At 37.0% G+C, this 17,030-nt stretch overlaps 1 protein-coding gene across 10 annotated transcripts in view; it reads left to right on the top strand.

Annotated features, from left to right (window-relative positions):
* Nucleotides 1-17,030, top strand: part of APAF1 (apoptotic peptidase activating factor 1) — a 71,911-nt gene that overhangs the window by 39,890 nt on the left and 14,991 nt on the right. For 7 of the 10 annotated variants that reach the window (XM_045587625.1, XM_045587632.1, XM_045587629.1 and 4 more), the window contains 5 exons: nt 1,520-1,648; nt 5,524-5,649; nt 7,522-7,641; nt 11,248-11,364; nt 13,552-13,677. In XM_045587625.1, coding sequence (XP_045443581.1) covers nt 1,520-1,648; nt 5,524-5,649; nt 7,522-7,641; nt 11,248-11,364; nt 13,552-13,677 — 618 coding nt within the window. The remainder of the gene's footprint in view (nt 1-1,519; nt 1,649-5,523; nt 5,650-7,521; nt 7,642-11,247; nt 11,365-13,551; nt 13,678-17,030) is intronic. The other 3 variants (XM_045587630.1, XM_045587628.1, XM_045587631.1) reach the window with 2 other exon arrangements.

Below are 17,030 nucleotides of genomic sequence, written 5' to 3'. Positions count from 1 at the left end.
TTAACTATAGTCACCAGGATATACATTAGATCTTCAGACCTTATTCATCTTATAACTGAAAGTCTGTATTCTTTTACTAACTTCTCCCTTTCCCCCTCATTTCAGATATTACATTTTAAAGAACACATTGAAATATACCATATGGTTATATAAAAACCCATTGAGGGACTGTTTGTGTTATTATTATCAATTTAGTAGCTATAACCCTTAGTTTTTTGATGAACCACTACATTTTTCCATAGCATCTGCACCATTTTATATTCCCACTAGCAATGTACAAGAGTTCCAATTTCTCCACATCCTTGTCAATACTTATTTTCCTTTATTGTATTATAATCACCCTATTACATGAAACGGTATCCCATTGTAGCTTCATTTGCATTTCCCTAGTGACTAACGGTGTTGAGCAGAATTTGAACATTTTAAAAGAAACGTTACATTGAGAGAGGAAAATAGTTTTATATTGCATGAAATTCCTTCTTAGTTTAAAAATCTAGGCCAGCTTTTTATTTTACCTGCTAAAATAAAGCTACTCTAAGATTGCCCTTAACTACACGTAGATCCCAATTTCTTACTTTTGGTCTCTCCATTCCCCTCCTCTTATTTCTTTCCAACTCTTTTGTGTTGTTAGTTCACACCTATTGTTAGGTATCTTCTTTTTGCTATTCAGTAATCGAAACAGCTGCCTGTTTCATATTTGCCAAGTTTCCTCTCTCACTCTCAGCCATTTATTTTTAAAATTGACCTGTCCTGGAAGGCATTTTAAGTATAATTCCCTGTCCTTTGTGATTGGCCCCTGTGCTGCTTACCATCTGTCATGGTGCATTCTGGGACATTTTCTTGGCTTCCGCTGAAGCTTATTTCCCTTTGCAAGACTGCTTTACCCTTACATTGTTATACTGTATATATATTGGTATAATTGTTTGTATCATTTGGAAAAAATTTTGAAGAGTATACTCAGCACTTAAAAATATTTCAAAATTGAAATGAAATTTGAGTTACTCAAGAGTAGCTCTTTGGTTAAAAAATGGAAAAATGATTAATTATAATGGAGTAATTTGGTAGCTCTGAAGAGAACTAGAAATGATTGAGCTAATTTCATTTTGGCAAGCCTCTGCTATATATTATTTTGATTGTCTTCATTTCTGGTTATCTATTTTCTCTTTTGAATAAATAAGCATTAGGAAGAACTGCTCTGTATGTTAATTTGGCTACTCCAATTTTTTCATAGGGCTTCTGTTTCTCATTAGGCCAGAGAAATCATCTGTGATTAATTTTCCTTTATAGGAAACATGTTTTAATATGAGTGATAATTTAAGAATATATGTATATTGATTTATATCTTACTTATGACTGTTAATATGCTAATTATCAGTAATTATAGTGTATTTTCAGGATTTATATTTTATATTGGAAATGGGAGGATAGTCTTTTAGAAATAAATTTCGATTCAGTTTGGGTATAGCATAATTTAAAAAATATCTTACTTTCATAGCTTCTCTCTTTTTTATGTTGACAGCTTTTTGACATTAATACCAGTGGCCTATTGGCAGAAATCCAAATAGGCCTTAATAGCACCATCCGGTACTGTGACTTCTCCCCTCATAACCACTTGGCAGTGGTGGCTTTGTCCCAGTACTGTGTGGAGGTGAGTAGTTGAATTTGTGCTGTGAAGTCTGGGTCTCCAGTGGTACAAGGATGATGAAGAATGGGCTGTTTAAACCATTAACTGCTGAGGATGTTTGCTTGGGAAATTGTATTTTCTTCATCTTTATTACTTTATTAGGTTAAAGACTTGACTGTATGATAGATCATACTGGGAATGACAGTATTATTCACCAAGTATTTGTTGGATGGGTAGTATGTGCCATGGTCTGAGGAAACAGTAGACTGACCACTGGTTTTCAAAGCAGAAACAAAGCATCTCTTAAACAAGTGGTCGGCAAACTCATGAGTCAACAGAGCCCAATATCAACAGTACAATGATTGAAATTTCTTTTGAGAGTCAAATTTTTTAAACTTTAACTTCTTCTAACGCCACTTCTTCAAAATAGACTCGCCCAGGCCATGGTATTTTGTGAAAGAGCCACACTCAAGGGGCCAAAGAGCCACAGGTGGTTCTCGAGCCGCAGTTTGCTGACCACTGTTTAAACAATAGGCATAGCTCTTCTGTAAAAGTAATGATGAGAGATGAGTCCAGTTCAGATTTCTTAGATCACTGAGAAGGATAAGAGGGAAGATAAATTTATAATTGTTTCACGAGGATGTTCATTGCTAAGCACTAATGAATAAAATGACTCTTGTATTTGTAATTTAGCATTTACCTGATAGGTTTATATTCAGAGTCTGTGCCTCTAGCCTTGGGAGAATCCCACCCAGTGAATTGCTATATATATATATATATATATATATATATATATATATATATATATATATATATATATATATTTAAAAACAATGAATTCCCTTATATTTTCCTCCAAAGATGGATTTGTTTTTCCATTCTTTGTTACTACTCATTTCTTTTTCTTTTTAAAAAAATATATTTTATTGATTTTTTACAGAGAGGAAGAGAGAGGAACAGAGAGTTAGAAATATCAATGAGAGAGAAACATTGATCAGCTGCCTCCTGCACACCTCCTGCGCACCTCCCTACTGGGGATGTGCCACAACCAAGGTACATGCCCTTGACCAGAATCGAACCTGGGACCTTTGAGTCTGAAGATCGATGCTCTACCCACTGAGCCAAACAGGTTAGGGCACTACTGATTTCTTAAGTGGTTCTTACTACCAGGTAATTTGAAGTCCCCTCTGATTACTGCCCAATAAAATGAGGATGGGCCTTTATCTGGAAAATTATTTGGTACACAGGTTCTCTTCAAAGGAAGCTTGATTACTGCAAGCACTTCTTCAGTGTTCTGTGCTTATTTCAGCAATTATTAGTGAGTTTTCCAACCTTGCCCCATATTTTGAAGGTCTGTGTGTGTATGTGTGTGTATGTGTTTGTATGAGAGAGTGAGAGCGAGAGCGAGAGCTGCTGAGCTATACGAGTTCAGTAAGGAGATACAGATGAAATGAGAGTGAATGGATGAGTTCTGTAAGCTCCTCCTAATTCTCTGAGTTCATCAGTGCAACTAACACTGAAGAATTTCCCTGCTAAGATTCATTGCATTGGGAGCAGAGGAGGTGGTTGGGAACAAATTCCAATCCTGTTAGAAACAGTGTGAAGTAGGGTGCTATGAGCAGTGTTCTCTTGGTAAGGCCTTGGATTGAAAGATTCAGTTCCACTAGGAATCTTGCATTTTACCTGTAGATCCTCAAGGTAGATGTGGTTGGAAATTTCCCCTTTATGGATTTTTTTTTTTTAAATCCTCACCTGACGATATTTAAAAAAAAAATCATTATTATTATTATTGACTTTAGAGAGTGAGAAAGAAACATCAATGTGAGAGAGAAACATCTGTCCGTTGCCTCTCTTAAGTGCCCTGAGTAGGGATCGAACCTGCAACCTTTTTGGTATATGCACCAACCAACCAGTCACCTGGCTAGAGCCTTCTCTGGGTTTTGTCAGGATTTTTAGGAAGTTTGGAGATGCAACCTGTCTTTCTGCTTGTCCTGTCACTTCTAAAATTTTTATACGATTCTTAGAAAGCTCCTGGGGACATTATCTTTCTTCTTGAAATACAGGGATGAGGTTTGGGAGGCTCTGGGTAACAAAGAAACGATTGGGTGGGGGGAACTAGAAGGGAAAAGAGGGAAAGATTTCAAGGGAGATTTTTTAGTAGTATAACCACTTTTATCTCTATGTCCTACCTTGGATTCTAAAGGCAAGGCAGAGAAAATTTCATGTACTTAATTTGTAGCCATAGAACTCACTGATTGAAAACCACTGGGCATGTGATGAAGCACTTGTATATCCGTGCTATTCTGAAATCATAAAGTAGGTCTGTAATTCAGACTGTAATGAGAGGAACTCGGGCACATATGGTACTTCATTAGACTGGAATATATTTGAGTCATTTACAGCAGTACCGAGGACAGAATACAGCCCGGCTGATGGTAGACACTGACAATTTGTAACAAGCATGAATAACAGGAGAAATGTGTACATGTACAATTAGTACCTTCATTTGTTACAGGATTTTGCAATCAGTTGAAATGAGGATTAGATGACAGTGGAAAATAGTCTGAACATAGAAGCTTCTTGTGTTCATCTGTTTATTAAATTGATTTAAAAAAAACCACATAAAACATTTGCATGATTCTAAACCAAAGCTTTATACCGTATTTTTCGGACCATAAGACGCACTTTTTTCCCCCCAGAAGTGGGGGGAAAAAGTCCCTGCGTCTTATGGTCCAAATATAGCCTACACATATACTTTAAAAAAAAAGTTTTTTTACTTGCCCGGCTCTGTGTGGTCTCTGTGTGCTTGCCCGGCTCTAAAATGGTTCTAAATGCTGCTGTTTACATTACAGGGTTGATTACATGTGTTTATGACTGTGATGTTGGGTTTTAATGCACATAAAATATTTTAGGACACTATTTGTTTCAGAATCTTTTTTTCTTCATTTCCCTTCTCTAAAAACTGGTGCGTCTTATGGTCCGGAGTGTCTTATGGTCCGAAAAATATGGTAATAAGTTATATTCAGATAAGTCATGCTTTCATCACTGTCCCTTCCCCTCCACTCTTTTTCACCCCCTGTCCATAGATATCCTTTTGGTTTTTTGTTTAATATTCCAATGTTTCTTTTTGCATATATAAGCAAGTATTTATATGTACTGTTTATCTCCACATTTGTATCCATTTATATATTTACGTTTCTTATTTTGTATTGCATAGTATGTACATATACATATGTGTATATATTCTTCTACAGAAATATATATACTCTGCTTTGTTTTTATAAACAGCATTGCCCAGAAACTAGTCACATCAGGATGTTTTTCTCATTACTTTTTTTGGCCTCAGAGTATTTCTTTAAACGGGTAATACATGTAGTTTATTCATTTGGTTCTGTGGGTCATTTGGGTTGTTTCCAGTTTTTTTGCTTTAAAAATAATAAAATGCTCTGGCCAGGTGGCTCAGTTGGTTGAAGTGTTGCCCCATGTACCAAAATGTTATGGGTTTGATTCTAGTTAGGGCATACACCAAGGCTGTGGGTCCTATCCCCAGTAGGGGTGTGTACAGAGGCAATAATCAATGTTTCTTTCTCTCTCTCTCTGTCCCCCTTCCTCTCAACTCAATAAACATATCCTAGGGTGAGGATTAAATCAATCAATAAATTAATTAATTAAAATAATGAAATTAATAAATAGTCTGCACAAGTCATTTAATATCTATAATAATTAAAGTATAATATGCTAATTAGACTGGACAGCCGACCGACCTTCGGGATATTTTTCTGGACGAAGCCAGGGCTGTGAGGGCCAAGCCCCTTGAATGAATTTCAAGCACCAGGCCTCTAGTACATATATAAAATACTTATGAGTGTGACTTCCTGTATGCTGTGTTTATTCTATAGTTGTGGAATGTGGACTCCGGTTTAAAAGTGGCTGATTGCAGAGGACATTTAAGTTGGGTTCATTGTGTAATGTTTTCTCCTGATGGATCATCATTTTTGACATCATCTGATGACCAAACAATCAGGGTGAGAAATACTGACATTTTCATTTTAGACATTTATTGATGGTAAGCTAAACCTCCTACAAACTAAAAAATTGATGGGCAGTATCAGGGGGAATGAAATGGGAAACCAGTACATTTAGATTTATACTTGAAAAATGCTATTATACGGACATAACAGTTTCATTCATATAGGACATATTCATTGAGTATTATCATGGGCCAGGTGTTGGAGAAATTCAATGATTAAACTGTATTTTGGTTAATTTAAATATATTACAGTTGATTTCTTAGAGTAGTATTGACTATTTCCTCTACCTTGAATTCCCACATCAAGTTTCTTGCCAAGTCTGATTGGTTCCACCTTTCCATTTTCTATAATTTATTTCTACTTTCCCATTTCAAGTTTAGGTACTCATTACCTGTTGCCTCTCTTGTATTAGATTCTGTCTTGGTTTTCTACTTGCTGTTTCCAAGATATTTTCTTCAAAACAACAACAACAACAGCTACCAGATAGTGGCTCCCTTGCATGCCAAAGTAAATGTGTACTGCTAAATCTCACATCAAATTTTTCTACATTATGGCCTCATTCTGCTGCAGTCCGTCTTCTAGTTTATTTCTATAGGTGACCTACACTAAACTGCTCACATTTCCCCAAACATCTTGTAGTTCCCTGTCTCTTTACTTTTGCTTATGTGGTTTCTTGTGTTTGGAATACCTGACTTCTCCATACCTCTCCTTATTAAAATCCTAATGGTCCTACAAGCCATAAGACTCCTCTGAAGTCCTTTGTAGTGTTCCATTTGGGGGACTGTCTCTCCTCAGAGTGCCCTGTAACTCTAAGTCATTTTCTTATGGTACTCCCCAAATCCTGCCTTAGACTTCGGTATAGATTTGATTTACTCCTCATCTCTAATACTCTGTTGCTCCTCTGACTTGTGCACACAATATAAATGATCAACTTGCTGAGACCAGGCACTTTGGTTTGTCTTTGTAGCTTCCAGTACAGTGTTTTGCACAAATTGTAACTAAAATTCAATTGTAGTACTTACTGTATGCCTGATGTCATGCAAAGTGCTATACATGTGTTTGCTAATCCTCACAATAGTCTTTTGTGCAGCTGAGGAAACAGACACAAAAAGGTTAAGTCAGCGCTACGCAAAGTGCCAGTCTCAATAAACTTGAGCCAGAAGGATAATCCGTGCACTGCTTCTTTCGCCAAGGAGTCTTGTTTAAAAAATCACTAAGTACACTGTTAACAGTGTGTAGTGTAATAGAGTGGAATTACATTCTGGTACAAGCCCCTTATCTTGGTATCAAACAGTTTGAGAACCAACAGAAGGTTCTTATCTTTGAATAGCACTGTGTTTACGTAATCTGCCTAAAGTTACAGGTTGAGCTAGAATTTACACTAGCACCCACCACTTTAATACCAACTGCTTCTTACTATAGCATGTACAGGCAGTTCTCGGGTTATGTTGTTTCGTGGTTATGTTGCCATCTCCCATTTATTAAAAAAAAAAAAAAAATTCCGTCATTTCAATGTATTTATTTACCTCAAGTAAAAGTTAGGAATTATCTTTCTTTTAAATTTTTTTTACTGTTTCACTTTATTACTGCTGTGTATGTGCTCCATATGAGTGACGTAGGTGGGTTCCGACTTATGGTGAAAATTGTGTTACATTGTGCCATAGGAACTGATCTCTGATGTAACCCGAGGACCTATTGTAATTAATAAATGTTTATTATTGAATTATAATCTAATAAATGAATATTTTTTTAGCATGATTGCCATTTTGAGTATGAAGCTTGTTTTGTATTTTGCTAGGGCTTGTCTTTATTAAGACAAGAATAATACAGTAATCTTATTTTGTTTTTTAAAAATCTTTTAATCAGCTCTGGGAGACAGAGAAAGTTTGCGAGAACTCTGCTATAATGTTAAAGCAAGAAATAGATGTTGTATTTCAAGAAAATGAAGTGATGGTTCTGGCAGTTGACAATATAAGACGTCTACAAGTGAGTATTTTTTAGAAAACAATTGAAAAATTTAAAAATTAAAAAAAAGTATTGTTGAATGTATTACATATGTCCCCTTTTTCCCCTCATTGACCCCCCTCTAGCCCTTCCCTGAGTCCCCCCACCCCAGCCCATTACCACCCCATTGTCTGTGGCCATGGGCCATGCATATATGTATACAAGGATCTTGGTTGAACTCACAATTCACAATTTTTTCTTGTTTGGTTTTGGGCTTGGGCTCAGGCACAGTTGTCTAGTATCTATCAGATGCTCAGGTATCAGTTGACTAAGTATATAGGTCTTGAGCTGAGGCTCAGATAGTATTTGGAAACACCTCATTCCTTTTCTGTTGGTATCAGTGGTCACATGCCTTGATTTGCATGGAGTCTAGGATATCATGAGGACAAACTTGAACTTGTCCACAGCAGTGATTTAGACATGTCAGTTGGAGTATGCAAGGGGGATGGGCATACCAATGGGAGTGTTATTGCAGGGAAATGATAACAGGGTCTTTGAAAGAACAAAGTCACATCAAGTGAGGAAGGAATCTGACCCATTGGAGCTGAGCTGGAAGGAGCTGGGCTTCACATACTGAAATACTCCTGTTTATTCACTCATTTACTCACACATTTGTTCAAAAAATATTTCTTGAGTGCTTCTTATGTTCTCTGAAAAGTTTTTTAAAAATATATATTTTTATTGATTCCATAGAGGAAGAGAGAGGGAGAGAGAGATAGAAACATTATTAATGAGAGAGAATCATTGATCAGCTGCCTCCTGCACGCCGAACACTGGGGATTGAACCCACAACTCAAGCCTGTGCCCTGACCTAGGAATCAAACTGTGACCTGGTTCATAGGTCGACGCTTAACCACTAAGCCATGTTGGCCGGGCAATAAAAGGTTTTTAAGGCAAAATTGAAAAGGCTTTGTCATTTAGCGATACAAACAGATGTATCCTAGATCTTGCCCCTCATTGAGTGGGACACATAAGAGGAAGGCATTTCTTAAAAAAAAAAAATATATCTATATCTATATCTATATCTATATCTATATCTATATATCTATATCTATATCTATATCTATATCTATATCTATATCTATATCTATCTATATCTATCTATCTATCTATCTATCTATATATATATAAATCAATATATATAATTGACTTTTTACAGAAAGGAAGGGAGAGGGATAGAGAGTTAGAAACATTGATATCTGAGATTAGGGCAAGGAAAGCATTTCTTGACTGGCTGATGAGGAAAGATGCCCCAGAGTCAGGTCCATGGGCAGAGGATTGATAGGAGTTTTGAGTGTTGGTAATTGAGAGCAGATGTCTTCAGGATCATTGGGTTTAAGATAGGTAGCAAGAAACATGAGAGATTGCAATGAGATGGTGAAGCAGAGCTAGAAGAAAGAGAAACAATAGAGAAGAAAAGAGAGAAATAGCAAGGGCTTTAGACAAGAGACAAGCCAAGAGTAGGCCAGAGCTAAACATGTTCTAGTGCTGCAAAGCTCAGCTTGATGTAGTGGAGAGAACAGTGATTTCACTCAGGAGACCCAGGTTCAAGTCCCGGCTATATTATCATCAGCTAGTTCTGTGATTGGAGTAAACTGCATCCCTTCTCTGAGCCTCACTTTCTTCAGAAGTCTGTGAGCTGGTTATATGGTCAAGGTGGAATTAAATCCAGGAGACAAGTACCTGGGAGTAAATTGCCTATGTATGGCATGTGGTAGTTTTTCCTTGTCTACTGTGGAGGTCAGTCAAGCTGTGAGACACACCTACACATGGCTTGTTCTGTATTTTACAGATTTTACATTCGTCCTTAATATGTTGATGCGGGTCATCTGATGCCCTGTATTTCTGGGATGAATTGGGATTTGGGTTGAATGTGAATTCCTCACTAATTTAGCAAACTGGTTCTTGGGAGATTTTTCAAGTGCAGTTTTCTTGTCTTTAGTGTCCTCATGCTTCTGTTTTCTTCATTAAACTTGTGCAACCTTTCTTTAACAGTTATATCATTACTATGAGACTTAAAAAATTATCTATGTATATAAGAGCCTAAGCAACTGTTACGACCGGTCCACCGAACAACTGGTCGACCGGTCACTATGACACTTACTGACTACCAAGGGGCCTGACGCTCAATGCAGGAGCTGCCCCCTAGTGGTCATTGCGCTCTCTCAGCCAACCTCCCACAGTCCCTCTCCCCGGCTGGCCGGCCCCTTCTATCAGGACTGGGTGAGACAGCTCTGATCAGCCCCAATCCCCAGCCAGGCTGAGGAACTTCACACAAATTCATGCACCGGGCCTGTAGTCTGACTATTGCTATTTTATTCTATGGCAATAATGTGGGAGACTTTTGAGGATAGTTTCCCCCTCCCCCCTCCCCCTCTTTTTAGAAGCTCAGCTGTTTAAGGACAAATAATAGTTGCTTTAAGTGAACAAAACATTTTTAGTCACTTTTAAAAATATATGAAAATTGATTTTTGAGAGAAGATATTAAACTTTTAGAAGTTCCATCTTTATTGTGAATGTCTACTATGATAGATCAGGACATGCTGGGTAAAATATTGTAAAGAAAAAGCTACCTTGATTAATTGACCCTAAAATCTTGTACTTGAAATAAAGATTACTGCTTATTTCATACTAGAGGCCTGATGCAGGAAATTCGTGCAAGAGTAGGCCTTTGAAGCTGCTGCGGCTACCTCAATCCCTCCCTTCCTTGCAGCTGTGGTGGCTGCCTTGATCTCAGGACTGCAGCCTTGGCTTTGTCTGAAGGGTCATCCGGAAGGACGTCCGGGCAGCCATTTGGTCGGTCATTCGGTCGATTTGCATGTTATGCTTTTATTATTATAGATTATTATGGATTGAAAAATAATTCAAGACATTGATGTTGTAACACTCAGAGAGAGGTATCTGAAAATTGATTTAAGCTTGAGAAATATTTTCCTAGGTCACATGTTTTAGTTGTGTGATAAGCTATCTTTATGAGGGGATTTAAAAAAAATAATAATTAGCATTGGTACATGTTATGAAATGTACCAGCCACCCAAATCATGCTCATGGGTTCTTCTCCAATGCTCCCTCTTCCCCCCAAAAAACGGGGAAAAAATAATTTATATTGTCTTGGAGTGATTTGGAGATTACAAAACCCATTTTAATTTTAATTTGTCTTTTTATGTAATGTCTGTCTCAGTCTTGTTTTCACCAACCCCCTTGAATAATATCAGAAAAGTGTCTTTTTACAAACTGTAGCCCTATTAAAATGGGCTCTGTGAAGAAATGGAAAACCAGGCTGTGGAGCTAGCTGTGGGGTTAGAGATCAGACAGCTGTGTCTGAGGCGGCGGGCACAGCAGCTGCTTTTTAAATATTTTAAAGCTCATTTTATCTTATGAAAATGTATTTGAACTGCGAAGGTGAAATGAAAGGAGGGCGTGAAGTGCTAAAAGCAGCTGCTGAGTCTAGGAAAGGGCTTTGTTGTTCCCTTGGGCACTCTTGTTGGTTATTTTCTTTGTTTTATTATTTTTCAATTAAGGTCTCTGTTCCAGGAACAAAAACTGCTCTTTCAGACTAATAACTGATTGTGCCTTATTTTTCTTTAGCTCATTAATGGAAAAACAGGTCAGATTGATTATCTGACTGAAGCTCAAGTTAGTTGCTGTTGCTTAAGTCCGAATCTTCAGTATGTTGCATTTGGAGGCCACGATGGAGCCATTAAGGTATTCAGTTCTCAACTCCAGTCAATTTGTGCAATATAGATATTTATTTAAAATTAATCATGTGTCTGGCATGTGGACATGTGCTACATAAATCTGTGATCTATTAGTCATTCTCCTGTTAGACCAAAGATACTCTTAAATTATGTTGGTTGTATATTTTCAGATCACCTTTACCACTGTTTTTCATGCTTTTTGTCTTTTTGTGTTCCTTATTTTCTACTTAGCTGTTTTGCTGTTTTCAAAGTATATCAAATATTATCAGAGCTTCTGTTACTATGGAAAGAGCAAATTTTCCCCTCTTCTCAGAAGTTCAGCCCTTTAGGGATAAGTTGTTTCCATTTTGGTACTGATAAGGTTTATTGGGAATAGCTGTGCAGAGTTACCTGTTTTACCACCTCTTGCTGTTCTACTCTATACACCTGTTCACCACCTGAAATTCTTAACTAATCAAACAAGACCAAATAAATAATAAAAGCTGATTAAATGACAAAAAGATAGTGTAATAAAAATCATTTTGGATAAAAATGATTTTCTCACCGATGAAATTCATCACAAATGTGTATTTTTTCTAGTTATATAATAGTTTTTCCAAGAACATTGGCTTCTTCAACTTTTTCTTACCCAAGCTTTTTGGAATTAGTTCTTAATGTATTAATTAATTATTTATTAATATATTAATAGTGATATTTATGTTACTTTTTATTCATTTTTATGAGAAATTACACAAAATATTCTCCTGTCCATATTGACCCACAAAGGGGAGACTGTATGTTTATACACAAAGTGAAAAAGAAAGCTTTTGGGAATTGATGTCAGTATTATGGAACTTTAGCCTTGTCTGTTTGTGCCATGGATTCAGAGCTAAGACTTTGGGTTTTCTTTTCATTATCCTGAAAAGTTATTTATTAATTGTGAAGATGGCTCCTACTCTGAAAAAGTGCATTGTGGATCTTTGTTAAGCATGGAATGATTGTACATTTATGGGTGAACCTTGCTCTTCTCTCTCAGTCTCATCTCTCAGATTTATACACAGGTATTATGATTTATTCCTAAAGGATCTTTGGCTCCCCTTTTCTTTTTTAACTTGTTGCCAGCACTACATTCTTTTTGTTTTTACTATCTAATCTTATCCTTATCTCCCTCAAAGTCATCAAATAAATAACATAAGTGAATCATCTAAAATTACTGCTACTTAACTATTTTTAACCTTTGAAATGACAATTTTATGTGATTCACCCTAGAAACATCAAATAGTAATAACAGCTACTATGTATTAGGTGTTAACTGTGTCACATGCTGTCATTGGATGTTAGTTATTATTCTTGTTTTACAGATAGATGTCTGAACTCCTAGTTTCCACAACTTTATAAAATCAGTAAGTGGCAGAGCTAATATTCAAACCCTGAGCTTCTGTGCTCCCCCCATGGAATTATGAAATCCTCTATCCTCATTCAGGAAGGCTTTCATTTCTACAACCCCTTTTGTTTTTTATGGGACCTTATTTTAGATTTCAAGGTTAGGTTTGAATTTCTACAGTCTCCTATTTTATTATTAGTAGTATTATTTTAAATATATTTTACTGATTTTTTTACAGAGAGGAAGGGAGAGGGATAGAGAGTTAGAAACATTGATGAGAGAGAAACATCGATCAGCTGCCTCCTGCACAACCCCTACTGGGGATGTGCCCGCAACCAAGATACATGCCCTTGGCTGGAATCAAACTTGGGACCCTTCAGTCCCCAAGCCGATGCTCTATCCATTGAGCCAAACCGGTTTTGGCCCATCTTAAATGTCATTTTCTTTTTGGACATTGAGCCCAGACTGCCACTTGTTTGATGAATTGGGTAGTTGAATACTGAGAAGGACCACTGGTTCCTACTGCTATGTGGTCATTCCAGTGAGTCTTACAGGAAGTTTAAGCAAAAAACTCACAAAACACACATGTGTCTCGTCCAGTGAGTGTTTTAATTTAGGGTGTGTGTGTGTGTGTGTGTGAATGTGTGTGCACAAGCACATTGGTGTGCATGTATGGATGTGTACCATTCATTTGTGGCATTAGTTAAATTGAAAGTACTATGAGATGGAAGTTCTATACCCTTCTGTAGTTGGTTTAATAACTTTAGGGTGATAAGATTGGGTCTTGCTGAGTTCCTTTGCATTAATTTTCTGTGGTTTTCTACTTTGAAGATTTTAGAACTCCTAAACAACAGAATCTTCCAATCCAGGAATGGGCACAAGAACACTGTACGGCACATCCAGTTCACAGCTGATGGGAAGACTCTGATTTCAAGCTCTGATGATTCTACAATTCAGGTGAGAAGGAGGATAAACTCCTAACACATGTAACTCTGACTCTATCAAAGGAACACTTTGATTATGGCTCACATGTGGTGTAAATTTTAAACATTTATTTAACATCATATTACTGTGGGCATACATTCAGACTATGCACATTGCTTTAGATGAAACCCAATTTGTTTTAAAATTTTCTGTGGGTGAGGCAGGCAATTTAACTTAGAATTCTCTATTGGAAGGTTGTTTATTTTTAAATCAAGGATTCATTTGAATTCTCCCACCTGCCTTGGTATTTGGATTTGTATCAATAAATACTTTTTGCCACATTTATGTAATGCCTCTTTATTTTTCTTTATAGCAATAAAATCTCATTGAAATAATTTTTCTCTCTTTTAAGAGGAAGATGTGTATCATAAGGATGAATCTTGGAAAAAGAATAGTTCACTATAATGAATGATTGTGGCTATAAAGACCTTAAGCCTTCTAAATGTTCTTTTAAAATTTATTTTTATCAAATTTCAATGCACATAAATTTAAGACTCAAGTAGTAGTATTTTAAGGCTTATTATGAAAAACAGACTCTCCCATTTCTCATTCTCCAGGAGCACCACTTTTAGCTTTTGCTTTTGATATTTATCTTCATGTTCCATGTTGCATGCTTATAATACTAATTCTTGATTTCTATTTTCAGGATTTATCTACTGACCTCCTTATGTGAAAATTTGGCTTTTTTTTTCCTTCTCCCATTTATCCTATCTATAATTTAGACATATACCCTTTTATCAATCCTCACTATTTCTATATAACAAAATTTTGTTTAGGTCATTAGTGACATTATTATGACTAAGTAGACTAAGTGTATTATGAATGTCTTTCCTTAATGCAATTTAGGAAAGTTCTGCCTGTGAGTAGATGTAGCTGGAAATTATTTTACCCTAAAACGTTGCTATTAATAATTTAATCAGAAGAATAACTTACACTATTCAAAGCTATTTTTGAAAAAGAAATTTTTAAAATATATTTTTATTGATTTCAGAGAGCAAGGGAGAGATAGAAATATCAATGGTGAGAGAGAATCATCGATTGGCTGCTTTCTACACGCCCCACACTAGAGATTGAGCCCACAACTTGAGCATATGTTCTGACCGGGAATCAAACCATGACCTCCTGGTTCATAGGTTGATGCTCAACCACTGAGCCACATCAGTCAGGCTATTTTGGAAAATTTTAATGTTATAAATTTGGGAGTCCTATTTCAGTATAGAAATTTATCATAGGCTCCCATGGTACTGGCGTATTAGCTGTGAAACTCCGTGAAATATTCATCCTTTTTCCTTTCTATGGCTTTGAAATGGGTAAAACTAAACTACATCTGATGCAATTCTGTTGAGACATTGTATACTGTATAGCCTTTCTGTCAAAAGCTCATTTCAGGGGTCTTATGTCCTGCTTAAAGATCAGATATTTTCAGCCGGAGGGAGAAATGTTTTCTATGAAAATCTTTGGTATTGGAGTTAGATTATTTTTAGAAATATGAGTTAAGTTGTGTTTCATCCTCTTTTTTCTGCTCTACTATAGGAATAATTTTTATATTTAAAATGTTTTTTGAGTATACATTTATGTAACAAAACTCTTGGTAGGTATTTCCAAGAATAGACTGGTTGAGTTTTAGGTGAACTAAAGTTATTGCTAACATTGGAAGAATTAACTTGTCTGATTTTAGCACCTAGAGTTGTGAAAATTGAGGTCTAACTTGGTAGTTTTTAATTCTTTACCTTATATGCATGAAGCCCAAGTGGCATCTATTCTCACCTGAATCAGTGTATGAGAATGTATGATTTTTTGGAGGTAGAAGAAGATTCTTCAGCATTTTTTAAAATTTAAATTTTATTATTTATATAACTGACAAAATTCTACAGTATAAATACATTGCAAAAATTATACCAAATGGTACAGACACCCCCAAACTCAGCCTTAATATACTTCACTAATGCTGGTAGAAGTTTAGCTGTTATATAAGATGATTCAATTCAGTATGTTTGAGCCCAATAACAACAACAGAAAATATCCCTGTCATCATTGCCTCATCAGAAAGCTCCTGCTCTGGATTTCAATCTCCCATTCAAATAATTGCTAAATTCTTTGTTATATCTGCTCAGGAAGGCTCTCTGACTTCTTGATGTGGAGGGTAGCAATAAGAACATAAGGCAGGCCTGGCTGGCATTGCTCAGTGGTTGAGCATTGACCTGAGCACATGCCCGGGTTTTCAGGCTGGATCCCCAGTAGGGGGCGTACATGAGGCAGCCGATCAGTGATTCTCTCATTGATGTTTCTATCTCTCCCTCTTCCTTTCTGAAACCAATCAATAAACAAATCTATACTAATAATAGAGGAATATGCAAATTTTCCAGAACGCTATCATGTAACAATCAATCAGAATGGGGTTGGGGCTTCTCAGCACACCTGCGCTGGGGGCCTGAAGGGCATGAACAAGAAGGGAGAGCAGTTAGGCAGTTAGGGGGATCAGGCCAGGAGGGGAGAGCAGATAAAGCGATCAGGCTGGCAGGGGAGAGCAGTTAGGCAGGTAGAGGGATCAGGTCAGGAGGGGAGAGCAGTTAGGGGCATCAGGTAGGCAGGCAAGTGAGTGGTTAGGAGCCAGTGGTTCCAGATTGCGAGAGGGATTCCGGTTTGGAGAGGGTGCACTGGGCCTCTAGTATTTATAAAGAACTTAAGGCAGGAATGAACATGGAGTCAGACACAGCTGGGAATGGCAGTGCTGGTCAACCAGAAAGAGCTATTAATAGTAGCCACTATCATCTAGTCCAGTAAAGCAGAAAGTCCGGTGACAATAGCGTAGGATAGTTTATGTTTAACTGCACAGGTGCCTTTCCTTTCTGATATGATATGGTGAGCCAGAAAAGCCCCTGACATATCACTGGGTTCTTAAAATGCTGAAATTCCTAATTCATTCTCTAAGTTATTCTCACTTCCAGCTTCTCTTGCTCTCATAGAAGATACCTTGCCCCTGCTATCCTGTTTCTGTGAATGAGCACTCGGAGGCAGAAGAGTTGGAGAGAATCTGAGATCTAGGGCTCAGTGGGGAGGTTGGCTGCTAAATGTGGAGGAGAAAGGAGTAAAGAAAGGAGGGATAAAGGAGATGGCATTTCTTTTACGGCTTTACCTAAGTCCAATAGGAAAAACCTTAAAGACATTTCTGCTTCTTAACCTTCACAGTCAAAACCAGATCCAGAATATTACTACTATGCATACTATGCATACCTGTAGTGGTGGCTGATTTCTAAAAATAGAAGAAAATTCGGTGGAGACCTGCCTGCTTGTCCACAGCTCAGATATCAAGCTCTGGGCTGTTT

Source organism: Pipistrellus kuhlii, unplaced genomic scaffold (assembly GCF_014108245.1).
Source record: "Pipistrellus kuhlii isolate mPipKuh1 unplaced genomic scaffold, mPipKuh1.p scaffold_m20_p_3, whole genome shotgun sequence".
Lineage (NCBI taxonomy): Eukaryota > Metazoa > Chordata > Mammalia > Chiroptera > Vespertilionidae > Pipistrellus > Pipistrellus kuhlii.
The sequence above is the reverse complement of the archived record's forward strand: the minus strand, read 5'-3'. Positions and strand labels throughout refer to the sequence as shown.